The sequence below is a fragment of the Lagopus muta genome, chromosome 6 (genome assembly GCF_023343835.1).
Source record: "Lagopus muta isolate bLagMut1 chromosome 6, bLagMut1 primary, whole genome shotgun sequence".
Taxonomy (NCBI): Eukaryota; Metazoa; Chordata; class Aves; order Galliformes; family Phasianidae; genus Lagopus; species Lagopus muta.
The window spans coordinates 11,119,652-11,145,781 of record NC_064438.1 but is presented as its reverse complement, the minus strand read 5'-3'; the positions used below and the strand labels follow the sequence as shown (position 1 = coordinate 11,145,781).

Genomic DNA, 26,130 nt, shown 5'->3' with positions numbered 1-26,130 from the left:
TATCAATTTGAATGATAATGCTATAAATGCAGAACTGTTAAAATAGATCTAAATAGATCTAAATAAGGCATATATTGTCTTTGTGTGGAGAAAGTATGCATTTTATGCTAGCTGCTAAAGCCTTGTGGATACATAATCCTGTAGCCTCAAATCAGCCTGGCAAGATTTTACTAGCTTGAAGTGACAGTTTCTTTTTTTCTTTTTTTTTTTTTGACATGAGAGTAAAATATCATTCGTTTTTTCATTATCATCAATCATTGTGGTAAAGTGTGGATGAGTAGATATTTCTGCCTGGGCTGATAAATTTCCATGACACTTTTTTGCTAGGCTGAGAGTACTAATAAATAAAAACTATTCCATTATGGCCAGATCTAACATTTATTTAGCAAAGCATTCACTTTACTTAACTGTAGACGTGTATTAGTCTAATATTTTACCTCTTGTGATCCAATGCCAGGCTTGAGAGCAGTCAGTAAAATTTACCACATACGCAGAGTTTGTTATGGTCAATACAGAAGCCACCAAAAGCAAAGCCCAACTGTTTCAGCAGAGTTGCCATAGTATAAGTGACACCAGCACCAGTGATTTATGGTATTGAGAATATACTACCGACTACTTTAATGCAAAAAAGTAATTTCGTAAGTGAATGAGCCAAATGGATCTACACCAAACCAAACCCTTTCTATATGAGTCAAATTTTCCCTGGTTAAATTTAAGCACATATCTCCTTGAACCAAGGCCAATATCATTCCAGCTTTGTGGCCAGCTGAGTCCTATTACACACTTGACCACATGCAAATTCTTGGGGGTTTCCCTACATAATTTAACTTGAATGGACTGAAATATACCTTAATAAAAAAAGAAGTCTTTTTATTCCTATTTTATTAAGCACACTATTGCATCAAAAATATTAAAAATAAACTACTGATAATTAAGATGGACAAATGCCAGTAGCTAATGAAAAAAAATTAGTTGTTAGTATAATATATATATACATACATACATACATATATATATATATGTATATATGTATATGAACTCTAATGAACTGATACCTGCATGTTGTCTTTGCAATTTTTTACCTATATAGAACATGACAGTTTTGATGGTCATGCGTTGCTTAACAAATCCTCCATGTATTCTCTGTATTTAAACAGTTATTTGTATATACTATATGCATTATTTATAGAACTAATGGGATTCTTTTACAGTAGTCAGATCTTACAAAAAAGAATGATGAGTTTTTCAAGTCAGTGACCAGAATGATTTCCATCCAGCTTTTTGGTTGCCTCACAGAAAAGAGAATGCTGTCTGTGAAGTACAAACAAATGGCTTCTGGCAGTGTTCAGACTTTTTTCTCTCGCTTTTTTTCAATCAGTAGTAGGCAGACAATTATTTGGAAATTGAACATGGTCACATGGGTTTCTATGAGTACACGCTTGCAGGCCCTCGTCCAGCAAACTTCATAGTCTGGAAGGGTCTCTGAACTTTCACAGAAATTTATTGAAGCCAGTTTGTGTAATGAAACAGCTTGCACATAACATGACCACAAAGCATGACACTATACTATGTCCCTTATACTTTTGTGTTTCTGCTTTCCCTTGGACTCTGAACAGGTGTGGGCATTTGTGTGCACTGCAAGGTCAGGAAGAATAAAAACGTCATGCAGTTTTATAGAAATAGTTTAAAACAGGAGGTATGACAGCATTATAAATACCTGTACATTACGTTTCCCTTTTTAATGCTTTGTATATGATCAAATGTGCTTTCCTAAATCATCACTTGACAGTAGGAAGAATGGAAAAGATGAGATAATGTAGTGTGTTATTGTATTCTGACACTTAGTTTTAAGCTTTGAAAATGATCAGTGTTATGTTGTAATATATGGATGATATTCTCTTGTATCCATCATGATTCTACAGTGGGCATATTTTAAATGAGAGATCTCTCTTTCTAAGCTCTTTAATTACAGAAAATCACTATCTCACATCTTGCACACTGTCTTGCTTAACGTATTAAGCAAAAGGAACAAACCCAAAGAATAGGAATAAGGTTATGACGTATCCTACTCCAGTTAAACAAATTAATAGTGTGAATGGGTCTTCTTCCAAAAGTGAAGATTTTTCTCAAATAGTCTTATCTCTCATAGCATACATCAAGATGTATGCCAAAGACAGAATTTCTTCCACAGTGCCTATGAAAAGTATAAGAAAATATGAGTACTGATGCTAGATTTGCATATGCTTCAAAAAAACCCATTTCTTTTCTTTATGCAAATGAGCTTACACATAAAGTAAAGGTTGAATGCAGCAGAGATAACTACAGAATATGGAAATAATTACAGAAGTATAGAACAATCAGGAACCAGAATTGCTTTATGTGAAAAAAATCCTGATTTTACATAAATCTGTCAAGAATAAAAAAATAAGGAAAAATAACCAAAATTAAATTTTAGAAAAAATATAAAATATCTTTGAAATGCATGAAATATACATTTTTTACCATAGCAAGTAAAGGAATTTGAATTCACTGGAATACTTTTATTATGAGGGAAGAGCATAGATGATTTTACTAAACAAAACACGCACTCTAAATAAGATGCATTGAATGTATAAGAAAGCAGCAGCATTAAATGTGGGCCAAAAAACTGTCGGGGGCTTCCAAATGATTCTTTCATGAAAGTACATTTGATTGCTTAGTTTCTAATACATATAAAAATAAGCTACATAACTTAATTTTATAGTGCCAGGAACTTTTCAAACAGAACCAATGCAAACGCATTACTGAGCTGCTGGAAATTTTAAATAATTCTTTGTAAATGCCCTAGGTTAATTTAGATCTCTGAAAACACATTAGGAAATTAAGCTGTAATGTGAGCTAATTCAAATTTTAATTTGGCAAAAAGAACGATCCAGCCACATAGTTAATGTAAATAGAAGCATAACACAGAAATTAATGAGATTTCCTTTCATTGAATCTTAAAGGAGGCAGATAATTAGCTTCTTTTGTTATTATTGCAGGAGAATGTGATATTGTCTTCGAGGTGTAAAGTAATGCTTGCTTGCAAAATTATGTGTTCATTTGTCTTTCCCTAATAGTTACTTACATTAAACTCTTGTAGGATGAAGCAGCCCAGCCACTGAATCTTTCAGCCCGACCCAAGACGGCTGAACCAGTCAAATCCCCAACATCTCCAACACAGAACCTCTTCCCAGCTAGCAAAAGCAGTCCAGTGACAGTGACAAACAAGAGTGGTATCCCCAGCCCTCTTGGTGGATCTCTGGGAAGAGGATCCTCCTTAGGTAACTAATCGGTCCTCGGGAAAGAAGAAAACTGGCAAGTTTTATGTGTGGAATGCCAACTTGAATGCACTCGCATCTGAATTAAATAGATACTTAGATCTACATTTCTTTACATTTCATTTCTTTTTACATTTCATTTCTTTTTACATTTCTTGTTTAAAATGGAGAGAAAATATACAGGAAAGATTTTGAAATAATTTTTGAATGCCAAGGATTTACAAGAGTAACCAGATGATGCAGCAGTGATATGCATCTACAGGAAATACAGCAAATAAATATTTAACATATACATACAAATATATACACAGAAGTAAATAAATATGCATATATGAAACACATATAAGAGAGATTTCTATCAATATCTTCCCCACAAACAGCAAATGAAAGCATACATGCAAAGTTAATTCTATAATTTTTGCCTCTGGATTAAAGAAGCAAAAAATAGCTTTTCATGCACATAGAGCTTGCTTAGATACTAGATACACAGAAATGATGTTTCATGTGGTTATTACATTCCATTGCTACAATGTACAATACTTAAAATAAGTAAGTTTTTAGTCACTTTGTTGAACCAGGGCCAAGGACCATTCCTTGTCTCAGTGGGATATGATAAACCAGAAATCAGGCAGGAAGGTAAATCCAGATGTGGTTTTCAGCTGTTTAGCCCAAATGTACCATTAGTTTCACTCAGAATATGGAATTTTTGAACCCATATTGAAACTTCTTTAATTAGTAAAGCTTATTAAGTAGTGAAACAAAATTGATCTGAAGTCTGTGTATGAAGACTCCCTCAAGCAGACAAGAAACGGAATCAAGAGCTGTAAGATCTCAGTTATCAGTCCTAAAGTTCAGATAGTAAATTTTAACTGTGACTAAATACTGCAAACCACTTACTCACAATCTACAGCTCAAGTGTACTTGTAAAATATATAGAAACACTTGTGAAAAATGAACAGGTATGTTAAATAAATGCCTTAGATATATAAAATTGTGATTTGTTCAATTCTGAAAACACTTGGGAGCCTCATGATTTCTGAAAGATCAAGTTTCTGCAGCTAGCTAGCTGTCTATTCTACAATACAACTCCAGCTACTGCTACACCAGCTAATACTAGAAAGCAGCATACCAGTTTGAACTCAAATACCATTCTAGAGAGGTGGATGCAGAAGACATGCCTAAAGTGTGAATGTTTTTAATATAAGCCATAAAAACATTTCCCTTCGCTTCCAGAGAAGCCATTGAAACATTATCAAAAATGGTCATTATACTGATATCAGGGTGATTATATGCTCTGTCTGCCAAAGTAAGTGCCCTTTCAGAACCCATGTCTGTCTGATGATGTCCAAATTAGATTTCTTTATCTTTCTTAGTTCATTTTCTTGTTATCAATACTTTAAAGGTTCCCACTTAAGCTTCAGATAAATGTTGTGTTAAACATGTAAGTTTGAACGTTGAGTCCATGGTTATATTCAGACACCTCCATATCAGTCTGTGCCAAGACTTTAGAGGTAATATTTATAACAAAACAAAAGAAGAGAACAGGCTTATGAATCAATTCTATAGATTAATTCAGCCTTCAGACAAACAACCACTGCCAACCCTCCTCCTTTTGAAGGGGTTGCAGTTTTAATAGGATGGGAACTGAATGATCATACTGGATTCTAATTCGGATGATTACCTGAATAAAGTGTGTTCTCTCTTTATAGATATTCTTTCCAGTCTTAATTCACCTGCCCTGTTTGGGGACCAGGACACAGTAATGAAAGCCATTCAGGAGGCTCGGAAAATGAGAGAGCAGATCCAAAGGGAGCAGCAGCAGCAACAGCAGCCACATGGTGTTGATGGAAAATTGCCCTCCATGAATAACATGGGTCTAAACAACTGCAGGAATGAAAAGGTAATGTTTCCCATTGCCACACAGTGTTTCATTCATTCTTTTCTCTGCAAACAGCTTCTTATTTTTGTATAAAATCTTTTTTTACAACTGTTTGCTATCTCCGATTGTTGCTTCACATTGCTATTCTACAAACTTCTCTACATGTGTATGACAGCATTCAAAAAAAACATTCCTATGCACAGCATGCGATTAATGTGTAAGCATGCCTACAACAATGTGAAAAACGAACTGGTTGAAGCTACAATTGTTTGTGGTTGGTAGATTTTGAGAATGAGTGGATTTATAAGTATAATAGAAAGGCCAGTTACATACTACCATGGTGAAGGATTACAGTGCTGTTGAATATACTTGAGTGTATTTGAATCTGTGACTCACATTCAACAACCATTTTGATGGTACTTTCCAGACAGTAAAATGAAGTAGGGTACAGTAATAAAATACAGAAGGTGGTGAGGGAGCATAGCCAGCATCAGAATGAGAAGGACAACATTCACCGTAGCAAATAGTAAATAGTGTGAGATTATAGAACAAAGATAAGGGACTGCTTCTATCACTTGCACTTTAAGGACCATTTAGAGGACAAAAACTCACCTGGAAAAACTCACCTTCTTTGCATCTGTGCTGTCCTTCTGTGTAGCCTTTCCAAGCTCTGCAAGACCTGTTGCAGGAGAAGGTCTCTGTGTGTATAACAGAGACAGGAAACACTGAATCTGGTATTTGGCTGAACTGTAGAGCTGACTTTCTGGTGAACGCTGCTACTCTGTTTACTTCGCTAGAGGTGGCTTGTGCTGCAAAAGAAAAAAGAAATAATAATTTATTCTTTTTCCAGCATACAATTTTTATACTAGTGGCAGAAAATCAGTTATATACCACAAGACTTATTCTACATTTTAGTTAACTAGAAACAGTTAACTGATAACAACAGTAATCATTATGGCATTGGGCAAATAGGAACTGTTACGATTTAACTTGGTGATGAACAAAAAGAAAACTGGCCCATTCACTTGTCTATATAAAGCAAATAGTGTTTCAGAGTATTTGCTGGAGCAAATAATAATTAAAAAAAAAAAAACCTAAAAAAACCCAGCAGTTAACTTTTCAATTCCTATAATTCATTACAGAAAATTCAGTTACATTTCTGTGTTTTATAGGGTAGGTTCAGTATATTTTGAGGAGTAAAGGAAGAGGCTATTATTCTTGAAAGAGTAAGGAATTTTTAGTCTAGGCTGAGTGTAAGATACAGCAGAATATTAACTCTATCTTAAACTGTGAGTTTGATGATTATATGATCTTTTCTCAACTCACAGGGAAATACTCAGTGAGTAGGCAGATTGTAGGAAGGTGTGGAAAAAAAAAAGGAAATGTTATAAATAGAACTGTCAAAGATTGATGCATAACTTTTAATTTACATTTTCTGTTTTGTATTTTTGCTTGATTCTTGGTTCTTTACCGTCCTTAAAACAAGAGAAAGGTTTGGCATCTATAGAAAAGGTTTGTTAAACTAATGCTACACAGGCTTAAAAATACTTTTATTTTTAAGACAAATTCAAAGGCTCATTGAAAAACTCATTTAATGCAGATTGGTAGCATGAAAAGCAGAGGAATTGAAAACTGACCCAGCAGGCCATATTCAGCAAAACTCTCAATGTAGAACCAGTGTTTGTTCCTAACTGAGACATAGAGTACTAAAGTTATAAAATAAATGTCACACCTATAATTATTATTAAGAGTGTATTAAATATGCTTATTTAAAATGTATTTTATGAGTTTCAGTTGCTTGACATTTAAAAATATCTAACACAGTACAAGGGTTATTGAAAAAATTCTTAACATTTGATATGACTTTGAAAAGTAAGTGTAAAAATGGCATCCACTTACTTTTCAGTTTCTGCACCCTGAGTCTTTTCAGTGCCATGTTTACTTCTTGCATTGTACAAAGTAACTTTTTATTTTGTCTTTCACTTTTTGAAGAAAAGGAAGTAAATGTTTCAGAGAATGAGGTGAAATGTCTGTTTTTTTACAGATTACTGACGATGCATATTCCTGATACACAAGTAGGAACAACACAGATACAGATACAGGTCCCAGGCTGAGGTTATACATAGGTGGTGAGAGGGAAAAAAACGTTTATTTACAAATTTAGCAGAATGAATTGGAAGTCTTTGAAAATATAAACAACACAGTGCTGAAATGCTGCCTTCTATCTGAAGAGTTCTCATGGTAACACTTGCAACTACTTAATTCTGAGAATACAACGGCATCAAGGAAAGCTGTTGTTAAAGCTCTCAGTGCCTTTATGTAGCCCTGCTAGTTTTGTTTAGCATAGCATGTACTACAGGGTGAATTGTCAAAGTAAGAAAAAGTTGTAGCATGTACTATAATTTTGGTTTTGGTGTGCTAGTCTGTTATCCTTGCTCTGAAGATGCAAGAAAGACAAAGCTTACAAAAGAATGGGTTATAAATTAATCTTTTAAAATTAGGATAGATGCTGACACTCTAACTTAAAGCAAAAAGGAATTGAGTTACATATTCTAAGGGAATATATTTATGCTTTGTAGCATGTATAAAGTACATTAAGAACAGAAGCATCCTTTGAACCAATAGAATTCTAGAACACTTTTCCCATCCCCTCTCCCCCTCTTTTACCCTCTGCCCTTTCAATTTTTACGTTATGATGTATTTCTTTTAGTCTAAAAATTACGAACAGGATGATCAAAATGAGGGGAGGGAATGACAGATCACTTCAATAAAAAAACATAATTTTGAAATAATTGTATGCAAAGAACATAGTTTATAGTTTCTGTCATAATCCCAGTGAAGCTTTGATAACATAGTTGCAAGTCTGGATTGGTTTCTTTTGAAGAATGGGGACGCTATGTTTTCAGGACCAAATTTTCAGAAATTGGCTTCAGGTAATTAGACATGTATGAATGAGTAGTTAGAAGCTGGCACCAGAAAAAGATGACAAATTAATTGCCTGCAGATGGTTTAAAAAAGCTATTGAGTCTTGGTCACTTACTGGTCTTCAAGTTCAGATAGCTGGTAATAGTTTGTTGTGCAAATGATTGCGCTTACAAAATGATGTACATAGCTTCAAAGCCTGGGCCTAGGCTTTTTTGAAAACATGTCATTTGAGTCTCAGAAAACTTGGTATTTGGTTAGAGACACAGAATTGAAAATTGCCTGTGTTCATATTCTACCGTTCAAATAAAATCTCCTACAAAGCTTTAAAAGTGCTCACAGAAATTCACTCATTAGAAAGTATAAAACAAAAACGTGCAGCTCTCTGACACAGTCAGACTTTACATTTGCTAAAGCCATAAGGTTAGGGTACACTTCAGAGATTATACTATTCTGAGGACATCTGCAGTTACAGAGTTATTTCAATTTATGTACATGAGGCAAAAAGTTGTCAGAGTGGAGCTGATTTTTTTTTACCTTACCTGATGCATATCAGGTTCAGGTTGACTGAGCAAAGGGGAGAAGCAACTATGTCTGTGGCTTCACAGGGTAAAGAGGAATACTGGGAAACGGGGGGGAATGAAGAAAATCTGGAAAATAGGCTACACCACTCTTTCCACTTGACATGACAGAAGTAAAATTGTCAGAGAATTGGCTTTGTTCAGTGGATAGGACTTTCTTCCATATTTACCTTCAACAAAAATGAGTGCATTAAAGTACTTAAACAGAATTTGCATTCTAGAGCTATTATTATCGTATTATTTTGGCAGAGTATGATTTCCTAGAAGATTTGATTTGATTTGATTTAATGCTTTAGCTGAACCAGAAAATACTATGTAATCTGTAATATTGCTGATGATGTACGTATTAAGCATGAAAACGCTGACAAAAACACTTCAAAAATCTTTGTAGAAAAAAATATACGCAGATACACTCCAGTCTTCATTGGAGAAAAATATATTAAGTCAGGATAGAACATACACCCACTGAATATTCTCCTGTCTGGACATGGTCCTGGGCAACCTGATTTCCAGAGGTCTTTTCCAAGCTAAACCATTCTGTGATTCTGCTGAACCCACAGATATCCCCACCTCTCCATTTTCTTACCCATGAAGCAGATTCATTGAGATTTGAGGAAAACCAGAATTTAGTATGATATTTTTATGTTCATATTCCATTCCTACCCTTTGGTAGATTTTCAGACAACTGTTTATTTGCAGTAGGAAACCGGAGTTGGTCCTCAAAATAAATAATGTGAGTCACCACCTACTTCCTGAGAATTATCATGCTTTAGTACCTCTTACTGAGCCTTTTATTGCTTTCTTATTTCTAAATCAAAGTTTTAAAATTTGAATCCACGTAATTTATCCTAAGATAGACCACAGTTTGTACATAAAATGTAAAAATTCTTAAAAATGTATATTATTTACCCACAGAGATGTTACAGTCTATTGATCAAATCCATGTTTCGGCATTTGGATTTGACTTGATAATCCATAACGACCCCTTTGGAGGTGATACGCTCTGCTGTATTTAGGGACTGTTAAATATGTGGATTACTGACACAATAGAGTGTAACAACTCCTCTGGAGCTGCTACGCTTCATCACATATATGAACCTACTGCACACACGTGCAAAGTTTGCCTAATAGAAACACTTTAGAAAGTCTCTGCAGAAAAGCTACTAGTTGTATATGTATAATCTTTTGCCTGCAGCTCTGCAAAGCTCCATCACTGTGTTGTTTATTTTTCAAAATACAAGCAGTGCTGGGTTATGTAGGTGACATTTTTTCTACCAGCCTTTTTCTCTCTGTCCATTCAGAATTCCAGAGTAACTGGGAAGGCAGAACATTGAGAACTTGAATGAATTGGTCATAAGGGCCTTGTGTAGTTTTATAAATCTTTATGAATGAGTGGTTTAGATTTGCAAAGGCTGATCTATTATAATTTGCTCTGATAAAACCTTTTTTTTCCCCCCTTTGGTTTCTTATCTGCCTGTACAAAATAAGAAGACAATGCTCATATTTCATTGTGCTTGAGGACATAACAGAAGCTGTAAGCATTTCCAATTGGATCCTTTCTTCTGTTGGTTAAATCTTAATTCTACTTGTAATTAGAGGGCAAACACCTCATAGTTAGGCCAAAAAAAAAAAGAACGACAATATCAATAGAAACTGACTAGCTTTGCAGAGTTGTTACTTTTTTGTGGTATTGTCTGAAGAGATGTACCAAATGCTGATCTCACCACAGCTTAAGGAAGGTCCCAAACCCTATAGTTTACACTTAGGTATAATTCCGTTTAAGCTTAAATGCATATTTTTAAGTCCTATAATAAAAAATGTGAAACTGTATATAGAGAAAGAAGAATGCAACTGATTTATTTAATTCTGAGGGAGTGTATTCCATCTGTCTAATGAAGAATCTGATTTCAACAGAGACACTGCAACTGGGAAACTGTTTTCCCTGAATACATCATCCTCTTCTGTCAACAAAGTTTTACCTGGGGAGTTTCTGAGATGCAGAAGGACACACTGCACTCACTGCCCTTCACAGTTCCATCATTTTACAACAGATAAATGACTTGTGTGAGCTAGATGCCCCAGAATAGGGAAGACTTTCAAATACAAATAGAGGCAGTTCCTCATCATTCTTAAAAATGTCCTTTATACACTACTGTGGCAAATTTGGCTGATTTAGTAGTCTTCTTGTGGCTGTAAATAATGTAAACAAAGTTTTCATACAGTGTGTTCAAAGTCAACTTCCTAAAGCTGTATTTGATCATTGCTATTTCTTTTTTTCTTTTCAGTTTTTCCAAAATATTTTGAAAGTGCAGTAATTTTGCAGTTTCATTTTGAGGCCTGACACCCCTGGCTACATGGAAAACCTGCATAAGCTATAATGCTTCCTTAATAATTTGGAAAGAAAACTAGTTCATCCAGTAAAAATGTTCTGAAATAGCTGCAGTGTAGGAAATCTGAAAATTTTCGCTATGGCAGACAAGCAAGTTTGTTAGTATCTATGTATGACTGTCTATTTTTAGTGAAATTCAGAAGCTTTGTATCCTTCTCCAGAGCTATTTGTGATTGTTTGGGCAATTCAGAATTTCAACTGATGTAATACTGCCCCCTTTTATTAGAACTTGAAAACATGTTGGACTTCAAGTATTTAGCTTTGTAGCTGGAGAAAATCTGTTTGTTGATGCTTTTGCTTCCAATATTTGAAATTGGATAATAAGATAAAGCATGAAATTAATAACACAAGTAAGGAGAGGAAAAAAAATAACAATACCAAACAACTTTCTTGCTAGCTGTATTGTCTGTCTTATGACTGGTCTTCCTAGGCAGCCTATTGCACCAGGGAAATCCGTGCTGTGTTTCTGAGAAGTTCAGGATGTTGATGGGTTTTTCACAATTAGAACTTTAAAATGTAATTTGAAATGAAATGCAAAGCAGAGCTTTGTGGAAAAAAAAATCCCTAATCCCTGCATCTCCAACCATATTTTTTAAAGAGAAATGTTTCCATTAAAAGCAAACAAGGAAACAAAAAATTACTTCTGATCTACGCCTGAAGCCTGTACTATATCACTAACTTTCACAGATATCACAGGAAATAAAATCAGGCTTAGAAATTTTCCCAATGTTTAGAGAAATATTTTATCTGATTTCTCTGTATTTAGTGAGGAAGGTGATGGAATTTCTAACTTGAGATGCTCAGAGGGGTCAAATACAGCCCTAACACTGGTTCTCAGATTATAAGAGTTATGGGAGGAAAATGCCACTGCCAACATTAGCCCCTGTATAAGAGCATTGCTCTGTTATCAAGGCTGCATTTATAATGGGAACCAGGTGCAGAGCGCTGTGGGTATGAAATCTTGTCAAGCCTGTTCCTCAAACTCGAGAGATAGAAATATTAAAGCTGCACATGGAACGTTCACTTCCTGTCTGTATATAATGTTGGGATTCAGTCTGTAGTGGCCTGCATGCTCCTACTCAAATACTGCTATTTACATGTACATCAGTAAATTTGTACTCACACCTACTAATATACCACTAATATATTTTCTCAGGTTTACTTTGTATGCTATGTGTGGAGAGACATAAAAATAATGTATTTGCAATTTGCACATTAAAAATACATGTTCACTCAAACTCTGGAATTGACAATGAGAAGACAAAAAGAAACAGTGTAAAATCTCTGGCATATGTAGGTCATCTAAATTTACAGATAAGTTAGCTTTGGTGCCAGCTTGCTGTGCATCCAGTTTTGCACTGATTGAAGCATTCACTGTACAGATCCATCTTTTTAAGCTTCTTATTCAGCTTATTTTCCAAAATTACCTTGAGTAGGCAGGTTGTGCATTTGCGCTTTGATATATTACTTGTGCAATTAAATGCTTAGTTCCCTAAATTATGTAGTGTCTGATTAAAATAAAATCCACATTATTTGTCTATTGATCAGTTAAGTGAGAAAATGCAGTCTTTACAAAGTATAAATCACTGAAACTTTATTGGATCATAAATTAAAAAAATAAAAATAAAATTGACCAGTAGCGATGTACAAATTTAAGAAACTAAAAGAAAATGCACCTGAAGAACCAGTATGAAACATTATGCACACACAGACACACACAGTATATTGAATAAAGTTCCCATGCTAGCTGAAGTTTTCAAGTTTCTGATTGCTTCCAGTTCAATCAGAAATGCACTTAGCAGGAAAATACTGTTTCCAGGAAAGAAAGATGCTCTTTTGATATGGGTTGCTAGTTCTATGTTTGAATATTGACTAATAGAGTTATTGCCACTACCTACACTTAACATTAAGCTTGTATGGTGGCTGAACACAACTGTGATGTTTTACTTCTGTTGTCAGAGCTACTTGGAGGGATGAACAGCTGCATGTTTTAGAACTTGTTAATAATAATGATTATGATAATAATAAAAGGAGTGGTTGACCCACTTCTCCTATCCATTTTCTATCACAAGAAAAAATGCCAAATACGTTGCTTTCTCCCTCGCGTGGGATATTTCCTGTGGAATGGATAAAAAGTTTGTCCTCTTTTGGTCTTGTCTTTTGTTTCTAAATCCTGAAGCAGCAAAAAATACCAAAGGAACAGAATTTGATGAAAATGGATCCCAAAGGTGAATGCTGAAAAATTTGCTCAAATCAACAGGGAAAATTTTTCTAGGAGGATAACATTGCACCATAAAGGATAATATGACTATAATAGCATAATGATTGTATCTTCTTACATACCATCTATTTTTAAGCTATTTGGGAGACTTTGCAAATATGTACTGAAATTAGTCCTGTGTTTTTGTTTTGCTTCTCCACAAACGATAAAGTTAGGTTGAAAATTACTATTCAAACATAAATTCTCTGGGACAGGAATATATTCATTGATTTAAGTTGTGGATCAGAGTGGTTGCTGCACAATCCTATCATATCACTTCTTCAAATGTCCTGAGAAGTACAGAATGCATATTGCATTTGCATATTATTTCACAGTTAGATATGAGCACAGGCATCCACAAAGTTACTGCCATTTATTTCCAAGCTCTCCGGATGTATGGCTCTAAGTAAATGTACAGCACTGAATACATTGCCAATATAGTTCTGTTAACTGCAGTAGATTAAGCAAAGATAAATTAGGATTACTTTGTCTGATGTTCATTACTTTATAAAATTGAATATGCCTCCTATTTCTCAGGTGTCACTAGGCTGCTTCAATAGATATGATAAATAGAAGTACATTCCCTGTTGTTGTAGGATATTTACTCAGCTGCCTGTTTGTGGGATTATATGTTACTTTGTACTGACTTAACTCTTCGGCTTCTAACAAAAGAATAAGCATGCTAGCAGGTAACATTTTCATCATCTCACGAAGAGTTGAGCAAGTAATGCTAAAACAGTGTCTGCAGTGTTGATTTGAGATCTGATTAATGGAATTTGGCCTTGCTTATTTCTTCATTTTCTTTTTACCCCTGTAGTTTTGACTGAGCACCCACTCCAAACTCTGTGTTGACCAGATGAGGATCACAGTATCAGAGAAAATTTCTATCCCCTGACAAAGTGCTGATGCTATTTAAAGATCTTTACAGCAGCTCTGTGAACTTGGTGGCAGTTTAATTTAGGGATCCTGCAGAGCTTGCTGCTTTGTGCCTTTCCACTGCCAGTTTTTTTCCTACCAATGGTATGCCAGAGGCAGGTTCATCTTTTTTTCTATGAAGATGAAGGTAATGGATGCAGGAATTGATAGCTACAAGTAAAGGCTTTCTACTACCTAAGAGGCGTTCTAGCTGAAGAAATTCCCAGTTGCTTTTTGCAGGTAGTTTAAGGCAATGTTGCACTACTTACCATTGAGGCAGGCATCAAAAACAATGTAATTTGTAATAGGTGACCAACTAGAGCATAAATCACAAGCAGCTTACTATTGAGCCCTTAAGTGCATAGTTCATGCATAACTCACAAGTTAGATTGTTTGAACAATTATAAGTTTACTTATACATGTATAGAATTTGCTGATCCTCCAGGAGTACTGTGAAAAGGGGAAGGACTATATTTGTTGAGTGAAATTGTTCACTTCATGTAGCTTGTACATCTGTAGTCACATAATACTAACTCCATAAACAGGTCTGTCTCAGTTGGAAATTTGTAACAGGGTAATAAACAATATTCAACATCAGATTACTCATACTAAAATCATGTTCAAGTTATAGTAAGATGTTATAACCCTGCTTAAAATCTGAAGTATGCCGCAAGCTGAAATTGCACAGATTACATCCTGAAAATCTACAGACAACATTAATTTCTCAGTATTTCAGTTTTATGCCTGTGGCCTCTAACGTGTTGCAAATGCTTCAATGAGAAAGGCTGGAAAAACATATCAAATTTCTGTTCTCTTCCACTTGCTGACATTCATTAACTGAGGGAGAACACTGAGACAAGCTTTTGGAAAGACCTCCTGTTTGCCTCCACCTATTCCAAAGCAATTTATTAAACAGCTAGTAAGAGAACTGGACACTTGTGGTTTAATGTCAGACCTGTGTTCAGGTAGCTTTGCATGTTTTCACTGTTGTTTTGTCAAAAATCCTCATGGAATAGCATGATGCATTCTTGTTGCCATTTTCTTTGCATCCCTGAATTAAATTCTTAAGAGAAAGTTTCATTATATGATTGCTATTCAGATGAACTTTATTTTATATACACGTACATTTTTGCTCAGTGCATCCTATTTTTACATGCTTCCTCCCTTTCTAAAGCCCGGAAACAGTCTTTGCTATATTTCAGATGCCAGAACAAATTGAAGCTATCACTGGGAGGATGTGCATTAGAATTGTACACAAAGTGAGTCATTGACACATCATATACTGTAAAACTTTGTTCCGTCAAGGGTTCAGCAGGTTGCCAGAGTATATTCAATTGCCAGCTCCTCGCCAGAATTCTGTTCCTCACCTGGTGCCAGTCAATCAATTTGAATACTCATAAATAAGATAAGGTTATCTGGCTGCAGTTTTCTTCCCAAAGAATTCTTTATCAACCTTTGTGCTCTTTTTTGCATAACTCACGTATTTTATTCTTCAGAATCATGCTACAGATCATACTACATCATAGCACCTTATTAAATAAACACCTTATTGATAAAATATCAGCATTTTGTTTTCTTTTAGAAAATACAAGAAATAGGTTGTTCTGCATTTTTGCTCTCACCCTTATTCCCTCAAGCATTATTTCTCTTTCTTTGCAAAGAACAGGCTAATAAGTTAATATTCACACTTATAGACGAGGACATCTATCAGTCCCATTCAGGGCAAAAGCCATCTCAGTACCTACTCACCAGCATGGATAGGCAACAGCTGCAGTCTGAGAAATTTGTAGTAAATATGTGAATTAACTATCAGAGAAGAAGAGGAAGTGTACTACTTCAGTTGATCAGCTGATTTCCATTTATTTCCATTTGTGCTGTGTTACTGTAACTATTTGGGAATATGTGTAAGGACAATACACTGAATCCAGTACAAAGAACGAGGAAAAAAACTGATTTCCTGTTCATGACCCCCACTTAAGCTCTCTTAATGTAAAGCATTTGCTATACTGAGGGTGGATTTCAACACGGGTGCCTCTCTGAATCAGGACCTACATTACTTACTCATCCTTCACATGTTTTGAGATTGCAGTCCTCTGGTATTAGGAATACTCCTGATGTGATGCATACTGTAGTTTAGGTAGTGGAAATCTGTTGTTCGGTTATCATGAGAGAGATGGAAATTGTCTTGCAATGTTTGCAATGATCTGCCAGCTTGGGTCTCCTTTTTTCATCTCCCTGCTCCTGCTCTGCTTTCCTACTGCTTACCCTCACTGTGCTTTTGCTGGAACTCTTGTACAATCTTAACAAGATAACATCTTCATATTGCTGTTGTGTGTCACATCTTAATAGAATAGCACGCAATTTCCACAGTAGAATTCCCACTAGCATCTTACATGGTGAAAAGTGACGATTGTTTCACACATTTTTCTGTGCAGTGAGTGTGTTCTGTATATAACTATTCTTGTTGTCACAAAATCTGCTTTTTTCTTGGGTTCAGGACTAAGCTGAATGCAAACCCATTCTCGTAAGCGGAATACACATTTTATTGTGTTTTTGACTGCTTAGAGGTTGGAAAAGAATAGTGATAAAATGGAAAACTGCATTATAAGATAATCAGTCATGGGCTTTTTTCCCTCTACTATTTATGTTTTATTAGTGATGAAAGAATTAGTTTAGGATCCAACCCCTTTAGGCTGTGCTTTTAACCAAACTAAAACATGTAATAGTTCTGATGTGAAGATCTTGAATAGAATGTGCAAGGCAAAAGCAACCAGGTTCCACATGCTACCTTTCCAGCACAGGGAGATTCCTGAGTACAGCTTACGGATTCTTCAGAGACACAATAATATAGGCAACTCTGCTTTGAAAGCAGCAAAACAGCTTCAAAAACGAAAAGTCACCTTTTGCCTTTTTTTCAAGCTGAAACATTTCACTGTTTGAATTTTCAGTGTGACCCCACAAATAGCTGAATCAGAAGAATTAAAGGATTATGGACTTTGCGTGTCAGAAAGCAGTAGGTTGGAAGGTGATGGAGGGGACAACTTCACTGCTGTGGACAGTGTCTCTGAATCTGTGCTTTGAATGCAGTGTAAGAAATAAGAGTAAGGGAGAGTGCAGGTAGAAATATGAAGATCCTGTAGTTTGAATGGTGGATATACAACCAGATAGCTCCAGAGTATATAGTTCTTTCCTTCCTTTTGGCATAATCGCTTTCAGTTCTCCCAATATATAATAATTTGCAATTCCTCTTATGTCTCTGTTTCTAAACCCTACGAAGAGGCAAACCCGAGCCTTGCTGTTTGCATTCTTCTGATATCAAAGACTACTATCCCACTGGGGCTCTTAGCCATAGGAGAGGTTTGAGGGAGGGGGAAGAGATGTTTTTCCTCCTCTGCTGCTCCACAAGGCTGGAAGGTGGGGAGAGGCGAGGGAGACGACACTAGATTTTAAGGTTCAAAATGGAAGCTGGGATGTGACTGATGCCTGTATCTAGCTTGTATTAGCTGCTTGTCACTGCTACTCTTAGTAGTGAGTTTGGAGGTGAGTGGAGGCTAGTACCTGACAATGAAGAGTACCCATCCTCTCAGGGATTTAGGAAGATCTGGTCATTCTGTTTTCAAACAACTTAAAGATACCTTCTCCCATATAGTAAGCTGTGTAAGGATATTTTTCTTTATGTTTAAAGTCTGTCTTACAGATTTACAGGAAGTATTTGTTTATTTTTCAAATTAGCTGAGCAGGAGAATTATCTAAACAGAGATGGATTTAGAGATCAGCACAATGCAGCAATATTAAAAAACCCTTTCCATCTGAATTAATGAATTTCAGACTGCTTTTCATAAACTAGTTTTTCAGAAGTCATCTGTGAAAGCTTGTATAAAGAATTTTTAAAGGTAACTTAATGGGATGGAAAAAAGGTTTAAAATTATCTACTAGGGCTGTTGCAGGAGATATTAAATATTGATTTATCTTGGAGTAAGAATCTTACTAAAGAGTGAGGCTTGTAGTCAGATCAATTTATCTGGAATACAAACTCTATTGCTGTATTTAGTACAGTGTCAACATGAATCTTAAAGAAGTGGATGTGAAAGGTTGAGCTTTTAATCTAAATCAATTGGCTCTGCAAATCTTCAATTAAAAAAAAATGTAATGGTTCAAAATGAACTGTTCCTAGATGTTTCAGGTGGTTTGTATTATAAAAAAGAAAAGCTTTGTTTTGTAAGTTCATACTCTATCATACCCCTCTCCTGTGCATCATGTTGCAACTAGGAATAAAATTCTGCAGTTCAAGGCTTTTCCAGATCTTAAGTTTTTAATACTCCAAACTCTTTTGAAAACCCGATGTAAATCATTCAAGTAATCTGGCAAATAACACTGTAAGCAATTTTCTGCTACTTGCCACTGCTACTGCACTGCCAAGCTTTTGGTCATAATATAAAATTTGGCTCGGCACATACTTAACCAACTAAAACTGATTATGTTCCCTTCTCAGACATAAATAGATGCCAATATACCAGCTAGTGGTGTTGGCTAACATATTTTTTTCAGAATGTTTAAGTGTATATAGGCCTGCAGTAGGAAATCCTTTATTCAAGTGTGACATCAAAGCGATGCTTCTCAGATAATTCAAGTGTTACGTTTGCTTTTGTTTGTACTGTTTTCTTTAAACATATTCATTAGACAAGAGCAGAGCCTTTAATGTTCCATGACTGAAAAATCCATCAAATAGATTTACGATGGAGGCACTGTGGCATAACAGCCAGTGGACTGGCCTAATGTTCAGTAGTCCCGAGTTCAGTTCGCAGCTTAATCATTGACTTTCTGGGTAACCAGAAGATAATAATTTCCCCTCTCAGTGCCTGGAGGTAATGTTACCAACTTTTTTTCTAAACTGGTGCGGGTTCCACTGCTACACAGTGGTAGGTATTATGATTGTTTACGTGTATAATAGTAAAAGACTCCAAAATATTGATTGCTTCCCCAGGATGTTATTATTCTCTTTCCTGTAAGAAAGAAGTAGAAAATAAGAATACAACTATGAAGTATGCAAATATACAAAGAAGTAAGAAACCTATGAAACAGGAAATTCCCTCTTACTCACTGGTTGTACTTGTCCTCAGAGTAGCAAAAATCTTTAACTGGAATGAAGTGTTGGAATGTTCCTTCAGATAATTATATGAGCCTTTCCATATATGTGATCTAGCTGTTTGGATTAATGAGGACAAGGAAAAAGAAAGAAAAGCATCATTTTAAATGCTGAGAGATGTATGTAGGACCCAGTCTACACCGACACTGGAAAAGAATTGGTCAAAAATAGGTCATAGGTGGGACATAAGTGCCTTATATTCTCAGTGGGTGAAACTGCTGTTTTAGAAACGCCCGTCCAAGATGCATTCTTACGATAAAAGAACATTTTCTAAATTGTCATTGTTGCATTGATCTAAAGAGTACTTTAATAGATATCTTATGTGGGAAATTTAAAACAAGCTTTTTATGATGAAAGCAAAACAATGTTTATAAAATCGTTCTACTTTAAATGAAAAGCTAGAGAATGGATTTTTGCCAGTAGCATTAGCTATAGATAACTAGCAGTTTTGTCTCTGTATATTGCAGTAGTAAAACCACATAATTTTTTCAGCCTGTAGGTAGTCATTTTGCATTTAAGATGTTTTCAGGTAAGGGTTCCTGGACTCTGGATGAAGAAATATGCATAGCCTTCAGTTACTCTCATAAAGTACCTTCTCTCTTACATTAGTTTGATTTTCTCTTCCTGTATGGAAGAGTTGCTTCTTCCACCCAACGTAAATCATGACAAGTTTCCAGGAAGTAAATATTTGCATGTGTTGGCCTATTGGATACAAAAATTGGAACCTTTGCCCTGTTTTATTAGTTGCCTTTTTTTGTGTGTGTGTGATAAATTTATAGTCTTCATGAATTGAGTTTGGGTTGCTTTTTACTAGAATACAAATCTTAAAATCATAATTTTTGTATAACTTAGCTCTGGTTGTATTAGAAAGATAAGTAAGTAAATCAGGCAGTGTCACTGACGGAGTTGTTCCTTTGCCTTCAGCAAGGCCACTGTGAATACAAGATACTGTCTGCTAACAGGACTGTGTCCTTGGTTTCCTATTGTTTTATATCTAAACAAGAATAATTCTCCTCCACACCCGAAGGCTTTCAGCCTACCCCACTCAAAGGGGAAAAGGAGTAATCAAAGAAGAGAAAGTATCTTAGCCTGGGAAGAAGTTGTTTAATTTTTATCATCAGATTTTGTGTAAGCATTCAAGAACTATACACTTTAGCCTTTAGTCAGTGAAGTGCATTAGTCCATGCTTAATATAAGCATGTAAGTATTTTCCTGGAGTTCAGTAACACCTATATACACATGGCCTGTGTTGGAATGAACTGAAAGTGCTCGGTACCTTACAAGCTTAAGGACTATATGAACCTGCAAGAATTTGCAACTTGCTGTTTTTTTTCTCTTGAATGAAGATTAAAGACAGGAGATGAGGTGTACATCTGTATCATCACAGTCATTATACACATCACACTTGATATTGTAATCTTGCAAACAGTAATCTTGCCTTCCTGACATAAACAGTAACTGCCACGTTTTCCTGAGGCTGAAATAGAGAAAAACAAGGCATTGATGGGGTACAAGAGGCAAAACACTGCATAATGATGTTATTATCATTGTTCCATTGTCACCTGTCTTTATTTATTCTTTAGTGATACGTTTATTTTCTCTCTGAACATAACGAAAAATGATTGAGTATACATAGAGTATATAAGCAGCAGTCATAAAAAGCCTCCTTGAAAAAATATGCCTAAAATGCTACAAAATGGAGGGAAAAAACAGATTGATAGAGAAAAAGCCTTCATAGTCTATATATGCATGATATGCAATTATATATTTACATATAGCATAAGCCAAGGCATATATTTGAACACAGTAGCATTCAGTGGGATTTTAACTGGCTTGATTGCATTTCTAATTCTAAATATGAATATGAACATTTAAGCCCAAGTGTCTTGTGCATCACCAATTTAAGCTACTTCAGGTGTCTTCTGAAAATGGAAGGGAACAGCCCTGTCTGGGGGGTTGCACTGTGTATAAAGATGAGCAAAAAGGTTCAGTACTCCCAGCAGCGCATTCAGAGCATCTAATGAAGTGCTGGCATTTGTACCTGCAATATAGAACACTGTTGATGTGCAGATATTTCTGTAATTAATGCACAAAACTTAGGTTCAGATTTTCCCCTGAAATTTAGTTCCTTAATTTAGAAATACTTGAAAATAGAATATTCAGAGTGTTTGTTTTTAAATCTTTATAACTACTACTGACACAGTAGGAAAAATTGCAGTGGGAAAAATGCATTTATTGCTACTTGATAACAGCTTACTGCACCATTTTATCCATTTTTTTCAGTGCTGTTTCATCATGACACAAAATCTGACGTGCACCTTGCATAATTAAAACAATGGAATGAAAATATCTGTGATGACAGCTGCCATGCTTTTATCTTTTATAGGTTTCAAATCAAACATATATATATCTTTTTTCATACACTTATTTTCTATATTGTTTATAAAAGAACATCATACTGTTTCTCGAGAAGTCTGGCCAGTGATGTGTATATGTGTCAGTGCACGGGATTTTTTAAGATCTCTCTTTTCCCAAATTTGTCTGGAGGGCAGATGAGTTTCCTTTGTGCTGTTGAGGTTTGCAGAACACCACAATGAAAATGAAATTGGTGACTTCTTCCTTCTTTTTTTTCCATTCCAAAAAAGCAAAAAGCAAAAAAACAAACAAACAACAAAAAAAACCAAAACAGACAAAAAAATGCACGTTGCGCTGAACTTAGGATAGTTTTTCTGGTTGTTACACTTTTGTGGCTTCTTGCTAAAGCTATGTTTTCAGCCTGGAATGTATTACTACATGACTAAGAGAAAAGGAGATTCACAGTTTTGAGGACAAGAACCAAACTTCTGGTCTTCTAGATTCTGACCCAGTTGTAATGCATGAGAGTATTTTTAATGAAACCTTATGACAAGCAGGAAAATTTGGGAAAGTATGCACAGATATTTTAACACAATTATGGCACTCTTTATTTTGGAAAAGTATTCACGTATGCTTTTAAGGCATTTCAACGTCTGTATTTTTAAAAACTTAATCAAAGTGAGGATATAATTGAAAGGTTCAACCGTCTGCTAAATTCAACTGAAATATAGCAAAATATTTGTGTTCCTATGTTTTATTTATTCTGCTAAGGAAAAAAATAGTGCTTTGCCAAGTGCTTTTGTATTTATTCTTGTAATTCAGATGTTAGAAATAAGAATGGCCATTCTGAAGATCCAAGAGTAGCTACTGAATTGCTTGCATTAGTCACCTTATGGCACAGGAAAAACAACTGTACTGTTTTTGGGTAGAAGTATATGTCAGTTGCCATTTGTGATTATTTTCATCTGTCTGTCTCAGAAATGCACACGTATGTGCTTAGTTAAAAGAAAAATGTGTTTTCTAAATGGTTTCACTCAAATTCTTTGTAGTTGCAAGGTACACAGTCTTAAACTATTCACCAGTTCTCCCTTAAACATAGTGGGCAATACCTGATGTTATAAAAGAAAATTAACTTCTCTCCCTAGAAGGTTCCCAGGTAATCATCTATGGATGTTGGTGAGGAGGGAAGGGAGCAGCAGAGAGAAAGAGGGAATTCCTTCTTAACCCTGACAATTGAACAGCTTACACTCTAGAACATGAGATTTGATTATCTTAGCATGTGTAACTACAAATGTTATTAACAGTTGTAAAATTATCCAGCTCTTCTGAAAACAAGTGACAGCCCAGGCTTTGGACTCTTTCTGACCTCTGGTGAATTCTGCAGCGTTGAGTAGTAACTTTTCTTGTTTGTTTTTCATTTACCAGCTGCTAATTTAATTGATTGCTCTTTTGTTTTTCACAGACTAATGACTTCTCATCAGTATAAGGTAGAATTCCACAGTTCGTGTGATTTAAAAAGAAAAATCTTTGCATTTTGGTTGACGTGTAATTTTACTGTAGACTACCACATGAATTTACTGCTGAAACAAAGAGTTAATCAAAGAGTTCTCAGATACAACCATGCATCATGCCTTTGTGCATGAATAAAAAGTTGGAAACCGCATGAAAGCAGTAGTTGGGTTACCACACAACTGGATATGCTTAAGTCTGAACGCTTCATAACTCTAACTACTGGGGAGCTGCAAACTTATAAATAACCTTGCAATTGGTTAAAACCATATTAAAACCATATGAACAAAGACATAAAGCATTTGGTTAAGGGGGCTCAGTAAGTGCAGTAATCCTGTTGAAAGTAATCTAACCAGGGCAGATCGATAGCTTAGGAGTGCCTGCAAGTGCAGCAATAGTTAAGGGTATGTCAAAACCTCATGAGTAGGAGAGCATAATATCCTACTTGGGTGGAAATATTTGCTATCTCTATTTTTCCTTTGCTTTTGAAAAATATCTTAAATTCATACACTCCTTTTTTTAAAGGGAAACTTCAGTGCACTGAAGTCTGTTGGCTTACTGGTATATGTTTCCAGTTGTCAGGGGATTCATCTAAATCCCTATTTGTTTTCAGAGCTCAGGATGGCTACCGCTTGCGCTATCCAGAGACTCTTAGCATTCTGTTCCTTAAAATCAGATTTCCAAAAGAATTAAAGAGACTTTTTAGAAGTGGACAGTTTGGGTTTGTATTTATCTGATGAATTTTTGTCCTTTAGCACTTCAGCTTCAAAACATTTTTCTTGATGCTTTAAATTCTGATTATTTTGCAATTCTCAATTTTGGCTACTGAATATGTCTTAAAGAAGAAAGGACAGTATCGTGGCCATCACTATGAAATTATGTTACTCAGGAACTTTGGAATATTTTCTCATTGTGATGGGTTTGTGTATACAATGTTGTCATGTGGAAGCCAGCTGAAGCATGCCACTCAGGCAAAAAAAACAAACAACAACAAAAAAAACCATGCACGTTCCCCTTTATCTGCTTTTAATCTCTTACTTTTCAGTCATGCTTTAAGATGAAATACTGTATTTTACAAAGGGACCTGATGACTTTTTTCATTCCTAATGACCCCACCTTTTCAAGCAGGATGTTTGTTTTGAGGCACTGTAATATAATAAAAACCTTTAGTCTGCAGCAGATATGATAGTCTGTGCTGCATGTTCAGCATACAAAGGGAGTATTGGAGCAGTTCATGAACATTATAGGGGACTTCAAAAACTGAAAACAGAGGCAGTTTGGGGGTGAAAATACACTGAGCTCTAAGCATTCACCACAAAGTTCTCAAAATCCACAGGACTTTCTATAGGGCTGCCGTTCTTTTACTTGTAACAATACTGCAACTATTGTGTTTATCTACTTTGCCATCGAAGGAATTCCAGCAATTGCATGCCTGCACACCAGTAAGATGATTGACATTGTTGTAATAAGGTTAATGTTTAAACTTCCCACCCATAATAACTAAAATACCCAGAGATAAGGGTGGAAGTCAATTTGTAATTATCCCCGCTGTGCCAAGATGTTGCAAAAGATTTGAAGTGGAGGGCAATTTAACTTTGCAGTCCCAGCTGTTAATAAGTAGTAAGAATAAGCAAAAAGCTTGGGATGTTTGTATATTGGCTTTCCAGGATAAAAAAAAAAAGATCTTGTGCTTCCTCATTACTCAAGCCAGCAATAAACTTCTCTGTGTTCTGCTGAAAATGTCCTTCTGATATTTTGAATATAGTAGCTTGCTTGCCTGTTGTTTGCCGTCCGTGGTATGTGAAGAGAATAGATAACAGTTAGCAAATAAGCTGCTAGAATATTTAGTGTGGAATAACTCAATGGAAATATATTTTATACATAAAGACAACATGTGATAATTATTTGTAGTCATTCCAACTAAACTACTGTCCTCAGAAGAAATAATATCCCTTCAGTCATACACTTTGCGGCTTCGGTGAACAACCCATATTAATTCATTTTAGAGAAACTGGCTCTTTAAATTAATGTTGGCAACTGCTTCCATGCTAGACTACTGAAATAAAGGGTATTACATCATTGTCCAAACATGTCTACTTAAATAAAAAGTATTTGTTTGCAAAAAAGATGTATTTTTTAAATCTTTCACACAACGATCAGCGTGCATGCCATTTTCCATTTCAGTCTGAGCACACATTTCAGATGTGGAAAAAGCAAGCATGTTGAAATAATTTGAGGCATGGGTATAGTCGGATCAGTCTTGGTAATCCAGAAGGGAGGGGTGCCCAGTGTATTATTACATTTCATATATTATTTTTCAAGAGATGGATGCAATCAGTCATCTTCTCGCATATGGTTTGAAAAAACTTGTCTTCCTGGCAAGTAAACTGTTATTTAAGTACACAATCCATAGTACTACAGAAACAGTTTTGCCAAACTTGTCCAAGTATTCTCACATCCTTAAAGATGGTATAAATATCATTTACAGCAAGCCGTTTACTTCAGACTATATGGAATGCCTTCCTGCTCCCCTGATCTAAGTGTCCCAGTTTGCATTATGGCCTTTATTGCTTCAGTTTGATGGAGTGATCAGTAAAAATTTAATGACACTATAAAATAATAAAAATGTCGTTAATTTACCACGGATCTTGGATGCAGTGGTTGTAAAGTTACATTAATAAACAGAATATTTTTTACAACAAAAAGCATTGTTACGTGGGAACGTATAAATAACACACATAAATTTAAGAGCAATTTTACTGTTAGCACACACATTATTATGGAATAGCCAATAAGTGTATAAAACATAGTATATAAAATTTTATGAAAATATACTGTGCACATCAAAAATTCAGCTTTTATCTAAGTGCAGAGA

The 26,130-nt window shown here is 35.4% G+C and overlaps 1 protein-coding gene across 14 annotated transcripts in view; it reads left to right on the top strand.

The window, feature by feature from the left end:
• Positions 1-26,130, top strand: part of SOX6 (SRY-box transcription factor 6) — a 371,963-nt gene that overhangs the window by 308,403 nt on the left and 37,430 nt on the right. For all 14 annotated transcript variants that reach the window (XM_048947792.1, XM_048947789.1, XM_048947795.1 and 11 more), the window contains 2 exons: positions 3,122-3,302; positions 5,009-5,199. In XM_048947792.1, the coding sequence (XP_048803749.1) occupies positions 3,122-3,302; positions 5,009-5,199 (372 nt within the window). The remainder of the gene's footprint in view (positions 1-3,121; positions 3,303-5,008; positions 5,200-26,130) is intronic.